The sequence below is a fragment of the Artemia sp. Qi Xiang Cuo genome, chromosome 2 (genome assembly GCF_049724085.1).
Source record: "Artemia sp. Qi Xiang Cuo chromosome 2, ASM4972408v1, whole genome shotgun sequence".
In the NCBI taxonomy this organism is placed as follows: domain Eukaryota; kingdom Metazoa; phylum Arthropoda; class Branchiopoda; order Anostraca; family Artemiidae; genus Artemia; species Artemia sp. Qi Xiang Cuo.
In genome coordinates this window covers 91,606,898-91,631,155 of record NC_142795.1, presented here as the reverse complement: position 1 = coordinate 91,631,155, position 24,258 = coordinate 91,606,898, and the positions used below count along the sequence as shown (strand labels likewise).

Here is a 24,258-nt window from a genome sequence, read left to right as displayed (position 1 = left end):
ATACGCAAAATAAAAAAACAGTACTACACAAACAACAGAGATAATATCTCGAAAAGAAAAAAACCAACTCGATACACCAGCCAGGTGTATCGAGAAGTAATAATTGAGAGAATAAAACAAAACAGCAAGATGTGTTATCACAATGATGAAGATTATAGACATGCAAAAATTGAGACAGCCAAACAAAAGATCAAGGAACGGTATGGTAATGATGAAGATTACAGAGAAGCAAGAATTGAGCAGGCTAGACAAAAGATCAAGGAGCATTATCACAATGATAAACTTTAAAGAGAAGCAGCAATTGAGACAGCCAAACAAAAGAGCAAGGAACGGTATAATAACGATATAGATTACCGAAACAAACATAAGAAAAAAGTTGCTACTAGAATAATGGGTAGATACTGGGGTGACAAAAGCTATAATGAAAAAATTAAATTCTCTGCGAGGTTGTACCGAAGAAAGCATAAGGACAAAGGTAAAAATTACATTCAGAAATACAAGAAGATGGCAAAAATGCAGGCTGTTCTTCGTATATTGAGAAACATTTTATGCATGTTTTACCAGGATCACGAAAAGTATTCAAAATTACAGATTAAAATTCTCTTTGAAAGAGCGGATGCTGTTGAAAAGTCGGCTAGAAATGCTTTGGCAAAGCTTCATAGCAATATCCAAAAGAAATGTTGTCAGTTTAATGAAAAGCTTACAAAGTATGGACTGGCAACTGCGGAACAGTTTATAGATGCAATGGAAAATGTTCGACAACACAGTGAATATACAGAGGCGTACTTCTTAGAAAATTCGTATATTAATTTTGGAAGGAGCAATTGCAGTTTACGTAGCAGCAACAAAAATATATATACAAGCATACCTATCAACAGCGAAGGAAAAGCAATGTTTTTCAATTATGGTGAAAACGAGCCTGTCAGGGTTATTAGTATATGTGTTTGTAAGACTAATGATTTAGAACAAATTCCTGGAACACCGATTCAAGAAAAATTACAATAAAGAACGACCTCTTACCTATACTAAATTTTATACGCAACTTATCCGGGTTGCAGCGGTAGCTAGCAACCTAGTAAGAGACGATCACGTCCAATGTTAAGAAATATAAAAACCCATAGCTCCTAAAAAAGGAGTCAGATCAAAACAAAAAGTACACCATTAGAACCGCCTTGTCCGAAACCCCTGTATAGGAAACTTTCTGTCCCTTGGCTTGAACAGCAAGGGAAATATTAAGGCTTGAAAATCAAGAAAAGTGGCAGCTACTACAACATTCTTCCTAAACGGGATATTTTTTTCTTTTTTTCTTTTTTTCTTTGTTTCCAGACATAGCTTGGCACTGGAACATCGTAGAGGGTTGTTCAATAGCTCATTTTAAAGGAAATTAATTGGGTTAAAAACCTTTTGTAACTAAAATAAATTATTTCTAAAAGAGAATAAATTTTTCCACCAAAAACTGCATTTTCGATGTCTTTGCACACTGCAGTCTTTCAAACATAATCGTATACAAGCGGTAAGATTTGAACCCACGCCTCCGAAGAGACTGGTGGCTAACACCAGTGCCTTGGACCACTCGGCCAGGTTGCATCTCATAAATAACTATATATGTGAATCTGGGTTGCAGCAGTAGCTAGCAATCTAGTAAGAGACGATCAGTCCAATGCTAAGAAATATAACAAAACTCCTAAAAATAGAGTCAGATCAAAACAAAAGTACATCATTAGAATTACCTTGTCTGTAACCCTACTAGATAAATATTGAATGTCGTCATAGTTTTATATTAGAGCTATGACGTGAATAGAAAAAAACGAAATTATATTGTTGTTTCTGAAGACGTCATGAAATAATATCATTGCGCTATGACGTCAATAAAATCATTACGCTGTGACATCATAATTACTATATAAGAAGCGTCAGAACTGTAAATGTTCACATTCATAATTACATAATGGTTTCAATCAAGTAAGCTGCACGCAAATTGAAAAAACAGTACTACACAAACAACAGAGATAGTATCTTGAAAAGAAAAAAGTAAAGGTATTCAACCGACCAGGCATATCGAGAAGTAATCAAACAAAACAACAAGATGTATTATCACAATAATGAAGATTAAAGACATATAAAAATTGAGACAGCCAAACAAAAGATCAAGGAACGGTATGGGAATGATGAAGATTACAGAGAAGCAACAATTGAGCAGGCAAGACAAAAGAGCAAGGAACGGTATGATAATGATGAATATTACAGAGAAGCGAGAATCCGGGTTGCAGCGGTAGCTAGCAACCTAGTAAGAGACGATCACGTCCAATGTTAAGAAATATAAAAACCCATAATTCCTAACAAAGGAGTCAGATCAAAACAAAAAGTAGACCATTAGAACCGCCTTGTCTGAAACCCCTGTATAGAAAACTTTCTGTCCCTTGGCTTGAACAGCAAGGGAAATATATTGGCTTGAAAATCAAGAAAAGTGGCAGCTACTACAACATTCTTCCTAAACGGGATATTTTTTTCTTTTTTTCTTTGTTTCCAGAGATAGCTTGGCACTGGAACATCGTAGAGGGTTGTTCAATAGCTCATTGAAAGGAAATTAATTGGGTTAAAAACCTTTTGTAACTTAAATAAATTATTTCTAAAAGAGAATAAATTTTTCCACCAAAAACTGCATTTTTGATATCTTTTCACACTGCAGTCTTTCAAACATTACATTATTATAATAAAGAACGACCTCTTTCCTATACTAAATTTTATAGGCCGCTTAACTATAGCATAGGCTAGTACAGTTATTATATTTATCCGGGTTGCAGCGGTAGCTAGCAACCTAGTAAGAGACGATCACGTCCAATGTTAAGAAATATAAAAACCCATAGCTCCTAAAAAGGAGTCAGATCAAAACAAAAAGTACACCATTAGAACCGCCTTGTCCGAAAACCCTGTATAGGAAACTTTCTGTCCCTTGGCTTGAACAGCAATGGAAATATATTGGCTTCAAAATCAAGAAAATTGACTTTAACCACGTTATTCTCCCCAAACGGGATATTTTTTTCTTTTTTCTTTTTTTTTTCTTTTGTATCCAGAGATAGCTTGGCACTGGAACATCGTAGAGGGTTGTTCAATAGCTCATTTTAAAGGAAATTAATTGGGTTAAAAATCTATAGTAACTAAAATAAATTATTTCTAAAAGAGAATAAATTTTTCCAATAAAAACTGTATTTTTGATGCAGTGACGTCATAATTACTATATAAGAAACGTCAAAACTGTAAATGGTCTCATTCATGAATACATAATTATAATAAAGATCGAACTCTTCCCTATACTAACTTGCATACGCAACTTCACTATAGTTAATATAGTTAAGATTACAGTATTTATATTATACATCATTATAAATTATAAAAGGTTCAAATATTCGAAGATTATAGAGTTAAAAATTTTCCCACACCGGGAATCGAACCCGAGCCTGTTTTATAGTAAAGAACGAACTCTTGCCCTTAGTTACCTATGTCTTGTCAAAATAGCTAATTAATTTCACCTGATTTTGTTTTAAAAATAATTCCCATACTGGGATTCGAACCCAAGCCAATTGGTTGAAAGCCAACTATCCTAAACCACTAGACCATATGAGATATGTGTAAAAAGCTAATTAATTGTTTTATGATATCCGGGTTGTTATTATAATAAAGAACGACCTCTTGCCTATACTAAATTTTATACGCCACTTAATAATAGTATAGGTTAGTACTTCAACAGATAGCATGGCACTGGAACATCGTAGAGAGTTGTTCAATGGCTCATTTTAAAGGAAATTAATGGGGTTAAAAACCTTTTGTAATTAAAACAAATGATTTTTATTACATTAAGAAATTTTAATTATGTTCCTTAAGAAATCATCATAAGTGAAAATTTCCCATACAGAAATTGAACTCAAACCTACTGGGTGAGAGCTATCCCAACCTCTAGACCATATAGGATATATTAAAATATCTGATTAATGAAGTTAATGCTAAAGAACAAACTATAAGCCTAGTTTGCTGCCTGATTATTTGAGGATCGTCTCTTACTATTCCAAAGAAGAAAAAGCCGTAGGCTTTTTCCTGTTTGTAATTTATTTCATAATAAAGTATCCGGGTTGCAGTGGTAGCTAGCAATCCGGGTTGCAGCGGTAGCTAGCAACCTAGTAAGAGACGATCACGTCCAATGTTAAGAAATATAAAAACCCATAGTTCTTAAAAAAAGAGTCAGATCAAAACAAAAAGTACACCATTAGAACCGCCTTGTCCGAAACCCCTGCATAGTAAAATTTCTGTCCCTTGGCTTGAACAGCAAGGGAAATATATTGGCTTGAAAATCAAGAAAAGTGGCAGCTACTACAACATTCTGCCTAAACGGGATATTTTTTTCTTTTTTTCTTTTTTTTTCCTTTTTTTGTATCCAGAGATAGCTTGGCACTGGAACATCGTAGAGGGTTGTTCAATAGCTCATTTTAAAGGAAATTAATTGGGTTAAAAATCTATAGTAACTAAAATAAATTTTTTCTAAAAGAGAATAAATTTTTCCACCAAAAACTGCATTTTGATGTCTTTTCACACTGCAGTCTTTCAAACATAATCGTATACCAGCGGTAAGAATTGAACCCACGCCTCTGAAGAGACTGGTGGCTAACACCAGTGCCTTGGACCACTCGGCCAGGCTGCCTCTCATAAATAAATATATATGTGAATTTGGGTTGCAGCAGTAGCTAGCAACCTAGTAATAGACGATCAGTCCAATGCTAAGAAATATAAAAACCCAAAACTCCTAAAAATAGAGTCAGATCAAAACAAAAGTACATCATTAGATTATAATAAAGAACGACCTCTTGCCTATACTAAATTATATAGGCCACTTAACTATAGTATAGGTTAGTAAATTTACATTAAAAGACGATCACTGAAATAACAAACCATTCCATACATTGGACTTTGTTAGCTACTAATTGATTGTTTGAGTTTCATCTCTTACTATTTAAAAGAAGAAAAAGCCCTAGGCTTTTTCCTGTTTGTATTTATAGTTAAAAAACGAACTCAAGTCCAAAGAAACTGAACCCTGTGGTACATTCACATTATCTTCATTATTTTAGCTAGAATATAATAAAGATCAAACTCTTCCCTATACTAACTTCCATACGCAACTTCACTATAGTTAAGATTATAATAAAGATCGAACTCTTCCCTATACTAACTTGCATAGGCAACTTCACTATAGTGAAGATTACAGTATTTATATTATACATCATTATAAATTATAAAATGTTTGAATGTTCGAAGATTATAGAGTTAAAAATTTTCCCACACCGGGAATCGAACCCGGTTCTCCTAAGTGAAAGTTACCTATCCTAGCCACTAGACCAAATGGGACCAAAAACAAGTATGATTTAAGAACCACATGCATATTATTATTTCACCATACCAATTATAATAAGGCCAATACAAAATCGTCGAATTGCAACCTTAATTTTGACACATCAGTTAAATCTTCATCAGACTTAAAAACTGTTTTGCTAGTTTTGCAGTAAAGAATTACATTAAAAGACGATCACTGAAATAACAAACCATTCCATACATTGGACTTAGTTAGCTACTTGATTGTTTGAGTTTCGTCTCTTACTATTTAAAAGAAGAAAAAGCCGTAGGCTTTTTCCTGTTTGTATTTATAGTTAAAAAACGAACTCAAGTCCAAAGAAACTGAACACTGTGGTTCATTCATATTATCTTTACAGTAAAGAACGATCTCTCTCCCATAGTAACTGATATGTTACATTAAAAGACGATCATTGGAACAAAAAGTTATTGTATGCATTGGACTTACAAAAGATTACAAAAGACACCAATAAAAATATTGGTGAAGGATACAACTCATGGTACATCACAATAAAGAACGACACCTAGCCCATGCTAACTGACACATAAATAGGGATTATGTAATTTCCATCAGTATCATGGCTGTAAATATGGCTGAAACTTAGTAAAGAATCCGGGTTGCATCGGTAGCTAGCAACCTAGTAAGAGACATTACATTTAAGAACGAACTGTTCCCTATAGTAATTGAAGTAATAAAAGCAATCATTATATACATGATTATTTTAATATCCGGGTTGAAGCGGTAGCTAGCAGCCTAGTAAGTGACGATCACGCCCCATAGTAAAAGATAAAATAACTCAAAGCTCCTAAAAAGAGTGTCAGATCAAAACAGTTTTGTTTTGAAGCATAAGTTTGGAAGTTTGAAAGTTTTGAAGTATACAATTAGAACTACAATGTCCAAAACTCTATATAGGAAAACTTACAGTCCCTTGGCTTGAACAACAAGGAAAATATACTGGCTTGAAAATAAAGAAAAGTGGCTGAAGCCACGATATTCTGCACATATCCGGGTTGCAGCGGTAGCTAGCAACCTAGTAAGAGACGATCACGTCCAATGTTAAGAAATATAAAAACACATAGTTCCTAACAAAGGAGTCAGATCAAATCCGGGTTGCAGCGGTAGCTAGCAATCCGGGTTGCAGCGGTAGCTAGCAACCTAGTAAGAGACGATCACGTCCAATGTTAAGAAATATAAAAACCCATAGTTCGTAAAAAAAGAGTCAGATCAAAACAAAAAGTACACCATTAGAACCGCCTTGTCCGAAACCCCTGCATAGTAAAATTTCTGTCCCTTGGCTTGAACAGCAAGGGAAATATATTGGCTTGAAAATCAAGAAAAGTGGCAGCTACTACAACATTCTGCCTAAACGGGATATTTTTTTCTTTTTTTTTTTCTTTTTTTTTTCTTTTTTCTTTTCCACAGATAGCTTGGCACTGGAACATCGGAAAGGGTTGTTAAATAGCCCATTTTAAAGGAAATTAATTGGGTTAAAAATCTATAGTAACTAAAAAAAATTATTTGTAAAAGAGAATAAATTTTTCCACCAAAAACTGCATTTTTGATGTCTTTTCACACTGCAGTCTTTCAAACATAATCGTATACCAGCGGTAAGAATTGAACCCACGCCTCTGAAGAGACTGGTGGCTAACACCAGTGCCTTGGACCACTCGGCCAGGCTGCCTCTCATAAATAAATATATATGTGAATTTGGGTTGCAGCAGTAGCTAGCAACCTAGTAATAGACGATCAGTCCAATGCTAAGAAATATAAAAACCCAAAACTCCTAAAAATAGAGTCAGATCAAAACAAATTATAATAAAGATCGAACTCTTCGCTATACTAACTTGCATAGGCAACTTCACTATAGTTAAGATTACAGTATTTATATTATACATCATTATAAATTATAAAAATTTTCCCACACCGGAATCGAACCCGGCCCTGTTAAGTGAAAGTTAACTATCCTAGCCAATAGACCATATGGGACCACAAAGAAGTATGATTTAAGAGCCATATGCATATTATGATTTCACCATACCAATTATAATAAGGCCAAAACAAAATCGTCGACTTGCAACCTTACTTTTGACACATTAGTTAAATCTTCATCAGACTTAAAAAATGTTTTGCTAGTTTTACATGATCCGGGTTGCAGCGGTAGCTAGCAACCTAGTAAGAGACAATCACGTCCAATGTTAAGAAATATAAAAACCCATAGTTCCTAAAAAAGGAGTCAGATCAAATTCAAAAGTACACCATTAGAACCGCCTTGTCCGAAACCCCTGTATAGTAAACTTTCTGTCCCTTAGCTTGAACAGCAAGGGAAATATATTGGCATGAAAATCAAGAAAAGTGGCAGCTACTACAACATTATGCCTAAACGGGATATTTTTTTCTTCTTTTGTATCCAGAGATAGCTTGGCACTGGAACATCGTAGAGGGTTGTTCAATAGCTCATTTTAAAGGAAATTAATTGGGTTAAAAATCTTTTGTAACTAAAATAAATTATTTCTAAAAAAGAATAAATTTTTCCACCAAAAACTGCATTTTTGATGTGTTTTCACACTGCAGTCTTTCAAACACAATCGTATACCAGCGGTAAGGTTTGAACCCACGCCTCCGAAGAGACTGGTGGCTAACACCAGTGCCTTAGACCACTCGGCCAGGCTGCTTCTCATAATTTGGGTTGCAGCAGTAGCTAGCAACCTAGCAAGAGACGATCAGTCCAATGCTAAGAAATATAATCTGGGTTGCAGCGGTAGCTAGCAACCTAGTAAGAGACGATCACGTCCAATGATAAGAAATATAAAAACCCATAGTTCCTAAAAAAGGAGTCAGATCAAAACAAAAAGTACACCATTAGAACCACCTTGTCCGAAACCCCTGTATAGGAAACTTTCTGTCCCTTGGCTTGAACAGCAAGGGAATTACAGTAAAGAACGATCTCTCTCCCTTACTAACTGATGTATGGTGGTTCCAGGTGTAGTTACATAAAGGACAAATATAGCTCATCAAAATGGCGTTTGTCAATTATCCGAATTGCAGCGGTAGCTAGCAACCTACTTTAGGTTGCAGTGGTCGCTAACATCCTAGTAAGAGACGATCACGTCCAATGTTACGAAATATAAAAATTCAGTTCCTAAAACACGAGTCAGATCAAAACAAAACCGCCTTGTCCGATACTTGATTGCTTGGGGATCGTCTCTTACTATTTCAAAAAAGAAAAAGCCGTAGGCTTTTTCCTGTTTGTAATGATATAGCATAAAAAGAAACCCAAGTTGTAACTGACGTCATCCTGTTTGTTTATTACAGTAAAGAACGATCTCTCGCCCATAGTAACTGGTATATTATTACATTAAAACGCGATCATTGGAATAACAAATCATTTTATATATTTGAGTTGTTTATTTACTTTATTGTTTGAGGTTCATCTCTTTCTGTTTCAAAGAATCCGGGTTGCAGCGGTCGCTAGCAACCTAGTAAGGGACAATCAAGTCCAATGTTAAGAAATATAAAAAGACATAACATGAAAAGACAATCATTAGAATAGCACACCATTGCATTCAATGGACTAAGTTAGCAACTTGATTATTTGAGGTTAGTCTCTTACTATTTTAGAGATGAAAAAGCCGTAGTTTTTTCTGGTTTGTTCATGTAGAATAGAACAAAACCCAGTTGTAACTGACGTCATTACATAAAAGCTCGAATTAGTTCATTAAAACTGTTCAAACAGTTCTCAAAATAAAAAGTACACCATTAGAACCGCCTTGTCCAAAACCCCTATAAAGGAAACTTACCGCCCTTTGGCTTGAATAGTTAGTAACCTAATTAAAAGACGATCATTCAAATAACATATAATTGCATATTTTGGACTTAGTTAGCTGCTCGATTTCTTGAAAAAAAATACAGCAAAGAACCACATGCCAATGTTAAATGAAATAATCTATTTAAAATATAAATTCAAACACATATCTTTTTAAAGTTGATTATATAAGGTATGTTAAATAAAATCTGGGTTGCAACTGTAGCTAGCAACCTAGTTAAAGACGACCACGCCCCATATTAAAAACTAAAGTAACTCATAATTCCCGAAAATAGATTCAGATCAAAACAAGAAGTACACTGTTAGAACCGCCTTTTCCGAAACAGCCATATAGCAAACTTACCGTCCCTTGGCTTGAATGGGGAGAAAGAAACGGAAAAACAAACCTGCTTTCTATGCGGAATACCTTGGTTCAGCCACTTTTCTTTATTTTTGAACTGATATATTTTCCTTGTTTTTCAAGCCAAGGGGCAGTTAGTTTCCTAAATAGGAGTATTGGAGAATAATATTCTAATAGCGTACTTAGCTTTATGTGATTGTAGTTTTAGGAATAATGGGCATTTTTTTAACTATGGGCATGGTCGTCTTGGTTGCTAGTTACTTTCTGACACCCTGATATTTTGAAAAAAACTGGAGAGCGAAAAAAAATGTCTTTCCTAGATGATTAAGGAATGGTAAACACTATATTTCTAAGTCATTCTTATTTCATTGTCTAAGCAAGGTTAAACAATAAAGGATGATGGTTTCATCTTTCAACAGAATAAGTTTAACAAAAATCACATTTTTTGGCATGTTTACTATTTGCATAAGCAAGTTAAAAGCATTTTCTGTGAACAATGGATGGTCCAGACTCATCGTATTCCTGCTTAGAAATCCACATCTGTTGAAATGTTGAGAGGGAAGCTAAGATAGATCCACCGATCCATACGGTGTATTTACGCTCAGGAGGGGCAATAACTTTTACCTTCATGGTGGATGGTGCAAGGGTAGTTATTTCCTTTTGCATTCTGTCAGCAATCCTAGGGAACATGGTAGAACCACCAGACAAAACGATGCTGCCATAGAGATCCTTTCTTATGTCAACGTCGCATTTCATGATACTTTTGTACGTTGTTTCGTGAATCCCGTCAGACTCCATACCGAGAAAAGATGGCTGGAATAAGACTTCTGGGCATCTGAATCTCTCATTACCTACATTGATGACCTGACCATCAGGCAGCTCAGTTCTGTTCAAGAGATGCTGAGCTGGCAGAAGTTGCCATCTCCTGTTCGAAGTCCAAAGCGACATAGCAAAGTTTTTCTTTGATATCACGAACGATTTCTCTTTCGGCAGTGGTGGTAAAGGAATATCCTCGCTCAGTTAAAATTTTCATCAAATAATCCGTCAAATCTCGACCAGCAAGGTCCAATCTCAAAATTGCATGTTGAATGGCATAACCTTCGTAGATGGGTACAGTATGTGAGACACCATCGCCAGAGTCAAGAACAATACCAGTGGTTCTTCCAGATGCGTAGAGGGATAGAACAGCTTGGATGGCAACATACATAGCAGGGGTGTTAAAATTTTCGAACATGATTTCAGTCATTTTTTCTCTGTTGGCTTTTGGGTTAAGAGGAGCCTCTGTGAGTAAAACTGGGTGCTCTTCTGGGGCAACGCGAAGTTCATTGTAGAAGGTATGATGCCAAATCTTTTCCATATCGTCCCAATCTGTGACAATTCCATGCTCTACAGGATACTTAAGTCTCAAAATTCCCCTTTTTGCTTGAGCGTCATCGCCTACATAAGCATCCTGGCTGCCTGAATTAATCATCACTCCCGTATGTTTTGGACGTCCAATCACAGCAGGAAACATTGCTTTTGGGGCATCATCTCCTGAAAATCCTGCTTTACAAATACCTGATCCATTATCAATAACAATTGCAACTAAAGCTTCTGTCATATTTTTTTCAAATGTCTTAGTAATTACTATAATATGACGTTACAAGCTTAAGTACCGTATCGAGTTGCAAATTCCTAACAAAAAATAAAACTAATTTTAAAATTTTCAGATATTTTTCCAGTTTGAAATAAAAAATAAAAAGTATTGCTCGGAAACCATAAAAATTTTTGCAGTTTACAAAGTAACCTTAATGATTCTGAACTGAAAACTATAATAAAAAATTGAATTTCTTTTCTACAAAAGATACGCACTTTAGAAGTTGAGCCATATACAGTTTGATTCCAGGAGATAGTTATAACTTTGAAGTAAGAGATGGAATGAAACTTTTGTTGATGAAATTGAACCTACAACAAAACTATTTTAAAAATTTCAGGTATTTCTCTATTTTGAAACAAAAAAATTAATATTATTTCTCAGACACCATAAATATTTTTGCACTTTACATAATAACCTTAGCGATTCTTAACTGAAAACTAAAATAAAATAAGAAATTGAAATTCTTTTCTACGAAAATGTAGCACAAAACATAGGGTACGCACTTTAGAAATTGAGCCAAAAAAAGTTTGGTTCCAGGAGACAATTATAGCTTCGAAGTAAGCGACTAAATAAAAGTTTCATTTATTAAATCGAACAAAAAAACGAAGCTAATTTCAAAATTGTCAGGTACTTTCCTAGTTTGAATTAAAAAATTAATATTATTTCTCAGATACCATAAATATTTTTCCAGTTTGCATCATAATATTAGCGATTATGTACTGATGCAATTATAGCTAACACTATAATATCGCATTTACTTTTGTGCCATATTTGGTTAGAGTCTAGTATTATGACATCATTCATCTATCTTATACATGATTGTACGTCATGATATCAAGGAAGGGCTCAAATTCTCTACGTTTAGAAGACAAATGACAGTGAGAATCTATATATAGAAGCCTGCCGCGTGCCCATTACCGGGGCCTGGTGGCGTTTGAAAAATTGAAGATTTTCATACATTGAGAAATACATTAAATTGGTTCAAGAGCGATAAATTGATAATTGCAAAAATAACTGTATATATTGGAAAAGGGATTAAAACAGTCCTAAAACCCTAAAATCGAAAACCAAAAGTTTGAAGATTAGTAGAAATCGTAGTTAGAAATTGGACTTGCTGTAATAATCAAATGTTTATGAATAAATTCAGCATGAAAAGTCATTAAATTGCCTAAACAACAAAAAACTGGAAATTGCAACAATATTTGTATTTTAACAAGGCATTACAACAATTCTAAAAACTTATGAGAATAGAAAACCAAAAGTCTGAAGCTTAGTAGAAATCATTTTTAGAAATCGGACTTGCTGTAATAATCAAATATTTATGAAAAGATTCAATATTAAAAGACATTAAATTGCCTTAAGAACAAAAAACTGATAATTGCAAAAGTTTTTGTATATGTTTTAACAAGGCATTACAAAAATTCTAAAGCCTCTGAAAAGAAAACCAAAAGTTTGAAGCTTAGTAGAAATTGTTTTAAGAAATCAGACTTACTTTAAAAATCAAATATTTTTTATTAAACTGCAGTATGAAAAGATACTATAATAAAGAACGAATGCTTGCTCATAGTAACTGAAATATTAATTAAATGTAGTAGCTCTAGCTTTAGTGGCAGCATTATTATCGGTAAACTTTTCTAGAGTATGGTGCAATAATTGACTAACTTACATGCTTTATTCTCTGAAATTCGTCTCTTACTACTGAAACTTAGAAAAAGCCGTAGGCTTTTTTCCTGTTTGTAATTTCAACAAAAAATTAAACCAATTTAAAATTTTTCGGGTATTTTTCCAGTTTAAATTAGAAGGTTAAAGTTATTGTTCAGATACCATAAATGTTTTGCAGTTTATAACTTTGTGGATTCTGAACTAAAACTAAAATAAAATAAAAATTTGATTTTTTTAATATTTACGTAACGTCACTCATTACGTCATATATGGTTATTAGTACGCAATCTGTGTTATATTATATAAGGAATCATATTTAATTTGATCAATAATGTCATAATCGTAAGTTGTATCCAGGTCGTCTCTTACTATTCCAATTAAGAAAAATCCTTAGGATTTTTTCTGTTTGTACTTTTTCAAGACAAGACTCAAATAGTCTGTGCTTAGAAGACAAGCGGCAGTAAGAATATATATATATAGAAGCTTGCCGTGTGCCGAGTCCCGGAACCTGGTATGATAATATATATACTTCGGATTACAAGGAAGTTTAACAAGGGGTTACAACAATTCCAAAACCTTAACATGGAAACCAAAAGTCTGAAGCTTAGTATAAATCGTCGTAAGAAATCAAACTTGCTGTATTAATTAGATATCTCTGAATAGACTGCAGTATGAAAAAAATATTGACTTGCGGAAAGAGCAAGAAACGCATAACTGCAAAAATATGTCGATATATTTTAAGAAGGGATTAAATCAGTTCACAAACCTTAAAAAATACAACCAAAATTTTGAAGCTTAGGACAGATCGTTGTTAGAAGTTGGACTTGCAGTAATAAGCAAATATCTTTGAATAGACTTTAGTATTAGGAGAGATTTTAATTGTGTAAAGAACAAAAAAACTCCTCATTGCAAAAATGCCTGTATATAATTTAACAGGGGACTACAACAATAAAAAACATTAAACAATAAAACCAAAAGTTTTAAGCTTTTTAGAAATCGTTATTAGAAATCAGACTTTTCAGTAATAATCAAATATCTTTAAATATACCGTATTACGAAAAAAAATCATTTTATTGCGTAAAGAGCAAAAAACTGGTAATTAAAAAAATATTTGTATATACTTTAACAATGGATTGCAACAATTGAAAAACCTTTCAAAATTAAACCAAAAGTTTGAAGCCTAGTAGAAATTATTGTTAGAAACCGGACATTCTGTAATAATCAAATATTTTTGAATAGATTGCAGTAAGAAAAGACATTTATTTAAGAAAAAAGCAAAAAATTTCTAATTGCAAAAATATTTGTATATATTTTAAAAAGAGATTGCAACAATTAAAAAATCTTATAAAATCTAGATTACAGTAAAAAAAACATTTATTTGTGAAAAGAGCTAAAAAAGGGTAATTGCAAAAATATTATGTATTTTAACAAGGGAGTATAACAATACAAAAACCTTAAAAAATAAAACTAAACTTTTGAATCCTAGGTAGTAATCGTTGTCGGAAATTGGACTTGCTTTAATAACCAAATATCTTTGAAAATACTTCGGAATGAAAAGACAACAAATTGCCTGTGGTTAGAAGACAAGTGACAATAAGAATCCTAATAAAGAATCCATATATAGAAGCTTTCCGCTTGCGAAGTGCACGCAGATATCAAATATCTTCGAATAGATCTTTTTATGAAAAGAAATTTAATAGCTAAAACAGCAAGAAAACTGATAATTGCAAAAATATCTTTATATGTTTTAACAAGGGATTACCATAATTCAAAAACCTTAAAAATAAAACTAAAAAGTTGAGGCTTAATATAAATCAGTAGAAAGGCCTCATGAGCTCGTGACGGGCACCCCTGCTGCCACCTACAACTTTTTTTAACACCAAATTTGGGCATAGCCTCCCTAGGGAGAACACGTGGTTAATGGGGTCAATGACCTAAATTTCCAAAGGTGTTGATGTTGTTGTTGATGTTTTAAGTACACGCTCTCAGCGAATGTCAAGGTCGATGTTGTTGCTGTTGTTGTAAGTGCACGCTCTCAGCGAATGTCAAGGTCGATTTATTTGTTGTTGTTGTTGTAAGTGCACGCTCTCAGCGAATGCCAAGAGTTTCCAGAAATAGGAAACATTTAGATCACGTGTTTCCTTCTCAGCCAATCAGCGAGTCAGATACATCTTCCTTATCAACCAATCAGAGGGCTTGTTATATATTAGCGGCGGAGTGAATATGAGGAAAGGATTTTTGCTATAGTTTTTATTAGTCTGTGAATAGAATTCAAAGGAGTGAGAACAGTTTTGACTTTACTCATTTGGATATATATTTGTGTTGATGATGACGAGTGGAATGTTTACACTATTAGAAGTTGATAGTGGAGTTGATAGCAATAATACAAGAGCAACAAACATTGCGGTGGAAATCACGAGAGGATCGCGACTTTGCCTGGAATGGGGTGCAGCATGTGCAATATATATAACGTCCTTGAGCAAATTTAAATTAGAGCAACAATCATGTTTTACCGCTAAAGCTGACATAGTACGTGTGAATGAAATTAAATGGGCTTTAAGTGTATTGGTAAAGCGAAATGAAGACACCAAACTGTGTTGCTAATTGTACAAGGTCTATATTATAGTTGTTGTTATAATTATTGAAAAAAACTTTTTTGAAAGCAGATACATTCTCTATCTTTTCTGGTCAGGGCTAACTTTTAAGGGTCAGTTTAGAGTCAGCAGTCGGAGTGAAAGGACTGAAAAATGAATAAAATTGAGAAAGAGAGAATTAGGTCAAATCTAGTGTTTATGGAAAAACATTTGATTTTGGATGACGATTTTCTAGAGTTATCTCTTAAACGCAGGATATTCTCTTGTCAGGGAACAATTGACAATATAATGAAGAGTGATTCTCCCCCATTGGACTATTGTAAGAAACTTTTAAAATGTGACTCAAGTGGTTATAGCCAGTTTATGGATATATAAAATGGAACAAGGCAGAATCATATTGTGGATATACTTTTGAGAACATTGCCAATGAATTCAATGTAGATGGCTCCTCCGTCGAAAGAGGTAACGTCACGGAGTTACTGCTCTCCCCCATGTCCCCTTACTGAATTTATCGCGCGAAGATGCTCAGTGTTGTTGTAGCTCTATGTGAGTTGACATCAGAAACCAGAATATGTTCTATACATGCCAATTGTACTTTTATAATCTTGGCAATTAGAACCAGTATGAGACTTGTATAATTATTCATGACTATAGTGAAAAGTGCAAACTATTTAATCCTTGTAAATTACATAGAGGCTATGCAGTACAAATTAAAGGATGTAATTCATGTCTTGAAGAGGTGTATGACTCTCACCCTAGAGGGCACCTGTGCTCCAATTGTCACCTTGCTGAATGTGATCAGTGGGAGAATACTTACCCCGCTATGATTGGAAAGAATCCCAAACGTGATTTTAGTTTATTTCTACGAGATTGGTATCGTCGTGGATTTAAATTATTCTGGGAAGAGGAATCTGGTCTACGATTCAACTGTTGGGGTAACAAGACAATTTGGTTTCTACGTCATCATTGTGATGACACTGCCTACTATGACTATAATTCAAGTGATTTTTATTTGGCATTTACCGATTGTGATTCACCATTTGAAAACACTGAATGTGATATTGCTTCAAATAGACAGATTGAAATTCATGAATTTCATAATATGAAAGCAAATAGTATCATTGATTGTACAAAGAGATATGACAAAAGTGAAGTTATATAGTGGTCCTTAAAATGTGACCCTGACTTTTTATTCAACCACGACCAATATATAGTGAATCAAAATAATTTACCGGCATTAGTGGTTCATGAAAGTCGCCTATACATCGAAAAAAAAATCTAAAGTGAATATGTTAAGACATGATTGTATATATATATATGCATTTTATTAATAAACAAATTCACAAACATTTTTTAAGCACTTTACTCTTAGGGCACAGAAATCAATACTGTATAGGTCTGAGAGGATATTTTCCACTAGAAAGTCGTTCAGACGAGGATTGTCAACATAAATGTGGAGAAACTGCTTGTAAGTATAGCCGCGACATCGGAACACAAAATATATTAGTGCATGGAAGCCGCAGCTTTTAGTCGTTAGATCCTGCACCCTCTTCCGACTTTGAATAATAGTTTTCCCGCTGCTCTCAATATATTTGGTGATGTGAGGCGTGTAGAATGTATAGGGAAGACCAAGAGGATCAAAAAATTCAATCGTCTTCATTGTTTGAAAGATGCACAGCCAATGACCCGTCAGCACAGTCGACGGACTGCTATTAACAATAATCACAGTATTGATGACACTTTGAATTTTTCCAAGAAAGTCCGAGGGTATACAATAGGATTTGTACTGGGACATGTAGGGGTCTATATTAAATACACTGATTATTTGACTGGTGTTCATGGCGCCAAGTCTAGTAGAACACTGCCTTCGGGAGTGATTTCCCAATAGGTTTCATATTGATTTAGTGAGATTAGTGCAATACTCTCAGCCAATGGGTCGGCAATTGTACACTCTAAACGCACACTCCCTGTACGTACTATACTCATATCCTGTGTACCTGACAAATCCAGTACAATGATACCATTTGTTTTAGCAAACATATCTTCGGTTATACCATTTTCAAATAGTTGCGAATCATGATCTAGGGTTTGCAAGGTCAACTCGTACAATGTTCTATAGAATTTATCAAATGATAGATTGTAGAGTGGAATACCGTTTACTTTACACACAAAAGATAATAGTCCAAACATCTCGAAATTATGTGGGCATTCAGTCCACAATCCTCTTGCACTGGTGCTCTTTAAAAATGTCAAAGCGAGTTTTGACGGATTTTCACCATTGATAAAGGATGAATATGTGAAGGTGCGTGAGCCCATTGCAATATGACGCTGATTGGTGATTGTATGAGGAACAAGTAGTTTAATATTATCCGGGTTGCAGCGGTAGCTAGCATTCCGGGTTGCAGCGGTAGCTAGCAACCTAGTAAGAGACGATCACGTCCAATGTTAAGAAATATAAAAACCCCTAACTCCTAAAAACAGAGTCAGATCAAAACAAAAAGTACACCATTAGAACCGCCTTGTCCGAAACCCCTATAAAGGAAACTTACCGCCCTGCGGCTTGAATAACAAAGAAAATATATTGGCTTGATAATCAAGAAAATTGACTTTAACCACGTTATTCTCCACAAACGGGATATTTTTTTCTTTCTTTCTTTTCCACAGATAGCTTGGCACTGGAACATCGTAGAGAGTTGTTCAATGGCTCATTTTAAAGGAAATCTCTAGATCTAGCGCTATTTGTACTTAATTTTTTTTTTAATTAATTTTTTTTACGAAAAACTTAATTTTTATATACAATATTAATCAATGACGTCATAGTCTTTGGATGTAGCTAGTAATACATAAAGTCTGGATCATCGAATTAAAGCTGAAACTAAGTAAAGAACAATTATGCCTCCATATATTCACAGTGATCTATAAAATTTCCCATTACATCTATAAACTGTTCCACAGTTGCCGGTTCATACCTTGGAAGCTTTTCACTAAACATGCAACATTTCTTGTTCCACAGTTGCCGGTTCATACCTTGGAAGCTTTTCACTAAACATGCAACATTTCTTTTGGATATTACTATGAAGTTTTGCGAAATTATCTCTAGCTGACTTTTCAACAAAATCCATTCTTTCAGAGATAATTTTAATCTTTAATTTTGAATATTTTTTGTAATCCAGGTAAAAAATTCGTAAAATTTTTCTAAATTTACTAAGATCAGCCAGCATTGTTGCCATGTTTTTGGACTTCTGAATATAATTTTTAATTTTGCCCTTATGCGTTCTTTGCAGCTTGTGTAAACTGCAAAATATCCATGGTATCCGAGCAATAGTTTGAATATTTCAATTCAAGCTAAAAAATTTTACATTAAAAGACGATTATTGGAATAACGAACAATTGTATACATTGGAATTAGTTAGCTACTTGATTGTTTGAGGTTCGTCTCTTACTATTTCAAAGAAGAAAAAGCCGTAGGCTTTTTCTCGTTTGTAATCAGTTTTTTATCCGGGTTGCAGCGGTAGCTAGCAACAAAAACCGATATAGTTCATCATAAATAGTATTTGTCAATTAGGTATAATAAACAACGACCTCTTGCCTATACTAAATTTTATAGGCCACTTAACTATAGTAGCATAAAGGATCGATACTGTAATTGGGAACTATAAGAGATCGACCCCCAGTGGCCTTGAATCCGGGTTGCAGCGGTAGCTAGCAACCTAGTAAGAGACGATCACCTCCAATGTAAAGAAATATAAAAACCCCCAAATCCTAAAAAAATAGTCAGATCAAAACAAAAAGTACACCATTAGAACCGCCTTGTCCGAAACCTCTATAAAGGAAACTTACCGCCCTTTGGCTTGAATAACAAAGAAAATATATTGGCTTGAAAATCAAGCAAATTGACTTTTAACACGTTATTCTCCACAAACGGGATATTTTTTTCTTTCCGCTTGATTTTCCTTCTCAGCTAGCTGGGCACTGGAAAATCATAGAGAGCTGTATAATAGCTCATTTTAAAGGAAATTGCAACATCTAGTGCCTTTTGTAATTAAAAATAAAATACTTTTTAAAGTAGAATCATTTTTGTCAAAAAAATTGCATTTTTGATGTATTTTCATCCGGGTTGCAGCGGTAGCTAGCAACCTAGTAAGAGTACAGTAAAGAACGATCTCTCGCCCATAGTAACTGATATTACATAAAGGCTCGATCATCGAATTTAAGCTGAAACTAAGTAAAGGACAATTATGCCTCCATATATTCACAGTGATGTATAAGATTTCCCATTATATAAAGTAAAGAACGATCTCTCATGCATAGTAACGGATATATGGTGGTTCCAGGGGTAGTTACTTGAGGTTCGTCTCTTACTATTTCAAAGAAGAAAAAGCCATAGGTTTTTTCCTGTTTGTAATGATATAGCATAAATCCAGGTTACAGCGGTAGCTAGATAAACAAAAAAATCGCGAAGAAAGGAAGAAAACGAGGACAATTAACAGCCAGTGAAAAATTGAAAAATTATGCAAATATTTCGGTCAAGACCTCCGCTTGACCGTCCTCAGTGCAGAATAAAACTGATAAAAATATAAAAACCAAACCTTAAAATAAAAACACCAAACTAAAATTAGACGACCCTTTCCAAAGAAACTGAACACTGTGGTTCATTCATATTATCCGGGATGCAGCGGTAGCTAGCAACCTAGTAAGAGACGATCACCTCCAATGTTAAGAAATATAAAACCCCCCAACTCCTAAAAAAAAAAGTCAGATCAAAACAAAAAGTACACCATTAGAACCGCCTTGTCCGAAACCCCTATAAAAGAAACGTACCGCCCTTTGGCTTGAATAACAAAGAAAATATATTGGCTTGAAAATTAAGAAAATTGACTTTAACCACGTTATTCTCCACAAACGGGATATTTTTTTCTTTCCGCTTGATTTTTCTCCTCAGCTACCTGGGCACTGGAAAATCATAGAGAGCTGTATAATAGCTCATTTTAAAGGAAATTGCAACGTCTAGTGCACTTTTGTAACTAAAAATAAATTACTTTTTAAAGTAGAATCAATTTTGTCAAAAAAATTGCATTTTTGATGTATTTTCATACTGCAGTCTTTTCAAAGTTATAGTAAAGAACGATCTCTTGCCTATACTAAATCTCATAGGCCACTTTACTATAGTAAAGGTTATCCGGGTTGCAGCGGTAGCTAGCAACCAAGTAAGAGACGATCAAGTCCAATGTTAAGAAATATAGAAAACCACAAATCCTAAAAAAATTAGGATCATCCGGGTTTATAATAAAGACCGACCTCTTGCCTATACTTAATGTTATACGCCACTTAATTATAGTAAAGGTTAGTAATTCCACAGATAGCTTGGCACTGGAACATCGTAGAGAGTTGTTCAATGGCTCATTTTAAAGGAAATTAATGAGGTTGAAAATTTTTCGTAATTAAAACAAATTTTTACATTAAAAGACGATCACTGAAATAGCAAACCATTCCATACATTGGATTTAGTTACTTGATTGTTTGAGTTTCGTCTCTTACTATTTAAAGGAAGAAAAAGCCGTAGGCTTTTTCCTGTTTTTATTTACAGTTAAAAAACGAACTCAAGCCCAAAGAAACTGAACCCTGTGGTTCATTCATATTATCTCCATTATTTTAGCTAGAATGTAAATAAACAAGTTTCTTTTTTAAATTTTTAATTTAAAGAATAGTGATTTTAATTCAACACATTAAAAGTTCTCCCCAACGGGGAATCGAACCCCGTTCTCCCATGTAACAAGTGGGCAGTGCTTACTATTAGACTATCGAAGACTTATAAAATGAAAGTTACATATAAGATATGATAATAATTTTTATCCGGGTTACAGCGGTAGCTAGCAAACTAGTAAGAGACGATCACATCCAATGTTAAGAAATATAAAAACCCATAGTTCCTAACAAAGGAGTCAGATCAAAACAAAAAGTACACCATTAGAACCGCCTTGTCTCAAGCCCCAGTATAGTAAACTTTCTGTCCCTTGGCTTGAACAGCAAGGGAAATATATTGGCTTGAAAATCAAGAAAAGTGGTAGCTACTACAACATTCTGCCTAAACGGGATATTATTTTTTTTTTCTTTTGTTTTCAGAGATCCGGGTTGCAGCGGTAGCTAGCAACCTAGTAAGAGACGATCACCTCCAATGTTAAGAAATATAAAACCCCCCAACTCCTAAAAAAAGAGTCAGATCAAAACAAAAAGTACACCATTAGAACCGCCTTGTCCGAAACCCCTATAAAGGAAACTTACCGCCCTTTGGATTGAATTACAAAGAAAATATATTGGCTTGAAAATCAAGAAAATTGACTTTAACCACGTTATTCTCCACAAACGGGATAGTTTTTTCTTTCCGCTTGATCTTTCTCCTCAGCCAGCTGGGCACTGGAAAATCATAGAGAGCTGTATAATAGCTCATTTTAAAGGAAATTGCTACATCTAGTGCCTTTTGTAATTAAAAATAAAATACTTTTTAAAGTAGAATCAATTTTGTAAAAAAAATTGCATTTTTGATGTATTTTCATTCTGCAGTCTTTTCAAAGATATTTGAATTTTGAAGCAATCAAACAGTTCATGGTAATGAACTCTATAGTAATAATAGCTACTTGTCTCAATAGTAACCGAAACTCCTGGAACAAAAATTTTCTTTTTTGGCTTAATCGCTAAAATTATTACGTAAACTGCAAAAATATTTATGATGCCTAATAAGTAATAGTAATTTTTAATTTAAACAACAAAAATACATGAAAATTCTAAAATTAGTTTTGCTTTTTGTCTCCTGGAAGAAATTTTTTTTTCATCTCAGTTCAAAGTTATTATTGTATCCTGGAACCAAACTTTTTTTGGTTTGTAAAACGTAAAGTACGTATCTCCATATTATTGTCTTATAATTCTAATTATTTTAGTTTTCAGTTCAGAATCGCTAAACTTATTATGTAAACTGCAAAAATATTTATAGTGTCTAACCAATAATACTAAATTTGTAATTCAAACAAGATAAATACCGGAAAATTTTAAAATTAGTTTTTTTTATGCTAGTTACATTAAAAGACGATCATTGGAATAACCAACAATGCATACATTGGAATTAGTTAGCTACTTGATTGTTTGAGGCTCGTCTCACTCTTTCAAAGAGGAAAAAGCCGTAGGCTTTTTCCTGTTTGTAATCAGTTTATTATCCTTATAATAAACAACGAACTCTTGCCTATACTAGATTAGATACTCAACTTAATTGTAGTTAATGATATAGTAATGATATGGTTTTTACATTAAGTCCAAGTTGCAGCGGTATACAGTAAAGAACGAACTTCAGCCTATATTAACGAATTACATTAAAGACGATTTTTAATCATTATAATAAAGAACGAACTCTTGCCTATACTAATACATAAATGATCGAAATATTTCATTATAAATGGGAAGTATGTAATCCGGGTTGCAGCGGTAGCTATCAACCTAGTAAGAGACGATCAAGTCCAATGTGAAGAAATAATAAAACTAATAGTTCCTAAAATTATAATCATAATAAAGAACGACCTCTTGCATATACTAAATTTTATAGGCAACTTAACAATATCCTGGTTGCAGCGGTAGCTAGCAACCTAGTAAGAGACGATCACGTCCAATGTTAAGAAATAAAAAAACCATAGCTCCTAAAAAAGGAGTCATATCAAAACAAAAGCACACCATTAGAACCGCCTTGTCCGAAACCCCTGTATAGTAAACTTTCTGTCATTTGTCTTGAATAACAAAGAAAATATATTGGCTTGAAAATCAAGAAAATTGACTCTAACCACGTTGTTCTCCACAAATGGCATATTTTTTTTCTCTTTTTTTTTGTTTCTTTTCCACAGATAGCTTAGCACTGGAACATCGTAGAGAGTGGTTCAATAGCTCATTTTAAAGAAAATTAATTGGTTTAAAAATCTTTAGTAACTAAAATAAATTATTTCTAAAAGAGAATAAATTTTTCCACCAAAACCTGCATTTTTGATGTCTTTTCATGCTGAAAAACACGACATTATGTTGTTGTTTCTGAAGACGTCATGAAATAATATCGTAACGCCATGACGTCATGAAATAACATCATTACGCCCTGACGTCATAATTACTATTTAAGAACGACAAAGATGTAAATGGTTTCATTCATGAATTACATAATTTATATAAAAGGTCACAAAGAAACAATGGTCTCATTCATGGTTACATAATGGTTAAATCGAAGCAAGCTACACGCAAGTTAAAAAACAGTACTACACAAAAAAACAGAGATAGCATCTTGAATTTAGAAAAGCAAAGGTATTCAACCGACCAGGCGTACCGAGAAGTTTATAGTAAAGAACGAACTCTTGCCCTTAGTAACGTATGTCTTGTCAAATTAGCTAATTATATAATAAAGAACGACCTCTTGCCTATGCTATATTTTATACGTCACTTAATTATAATATAGGTTAGTAATTTCACAGATAGCTTGGCACTGGAACATCGCAGAGAGTTGTTCAATGGCTCATTTTAAAGAAAATTAATATGGTTAAAAATTATAATAAAGAACGACTTCTTGCCTATACTAAATTTTATATGCCACTTAATTATAGTATAGGTTTGTAATTCCACAGATAGCTTGGCACTGGAATATCATAGAGAGTTGTTCATCCGGGTTGCAGCGGTAGCTAGCAACCTAGTAAGAGATTACATTAAAAGAAGATCATTGTAATAACGTACCACTGCATACATTGGACTTAGTTAGTTACATAAAGGATTGACGTGGTTCATTAT

General features: G+C 33.9%; 1 protein-coding gene, 1 non-coding gene and 1 pseudogene across 2 annotated transcripts; all 3 read right to left on the bottom strand.

The window, feature by feature from the left end:
• Window positions 1–3,551: 3,551 nt before the first annotated feature.
• TRNAE-UUC (transfer RNA glutamic acid (anticodon UUC)) lies at window positions 3,552–3,624 on the bottom strand. The gene has a single exon. It is a non-coding gene; the product is annotated as a tRNA-Glu (tRNA).
• Window positions 3,625–10,035: 6,411 nt separating this feature from the next.
• Window positions 10,036–10,935, bottom strand: LOC148955802 (actin, muscle pseudogene; annotated as a pseudogene).
• LOC148955801 (actin-like) lies at window positions 10,578–11,161 on the bottom strand. Its single transcript, XM_089107914.1, has 2 exons — window positions 10,676–11,161; window positions 10,578–10,631 (listed from the first exon to the last, which is right to left on the bottom strand). The coding sequence occupies exons 1-2, from the start codon at window positions 11,159–11,161 to the stop codon at window positions 10,578–10,580; spliced, it is 540 nt and encodes a 179-aa protein (XP_088964040.1).
• Window positions 11,162–24,258: the final 13,097 nt, after the last annotated feature.

Excerpts from the sequence above, each read along its gene's own strand:
- LOC148955801 (XM_089107914.1), bottom strand. The coding sequence starts at position 11,161 with ATGACAGAAGCTTTAGTTGCAATTGTTATTGATAATGGATCAGGTATT. Across the intron at positions 10,632-10,675 it reads GCGATGGTGTCTCACATACT|ATTGGACCTTGCTGGTCGAG; the intron begins GTACCCATCTAC and ends TGCAATTTTGAG.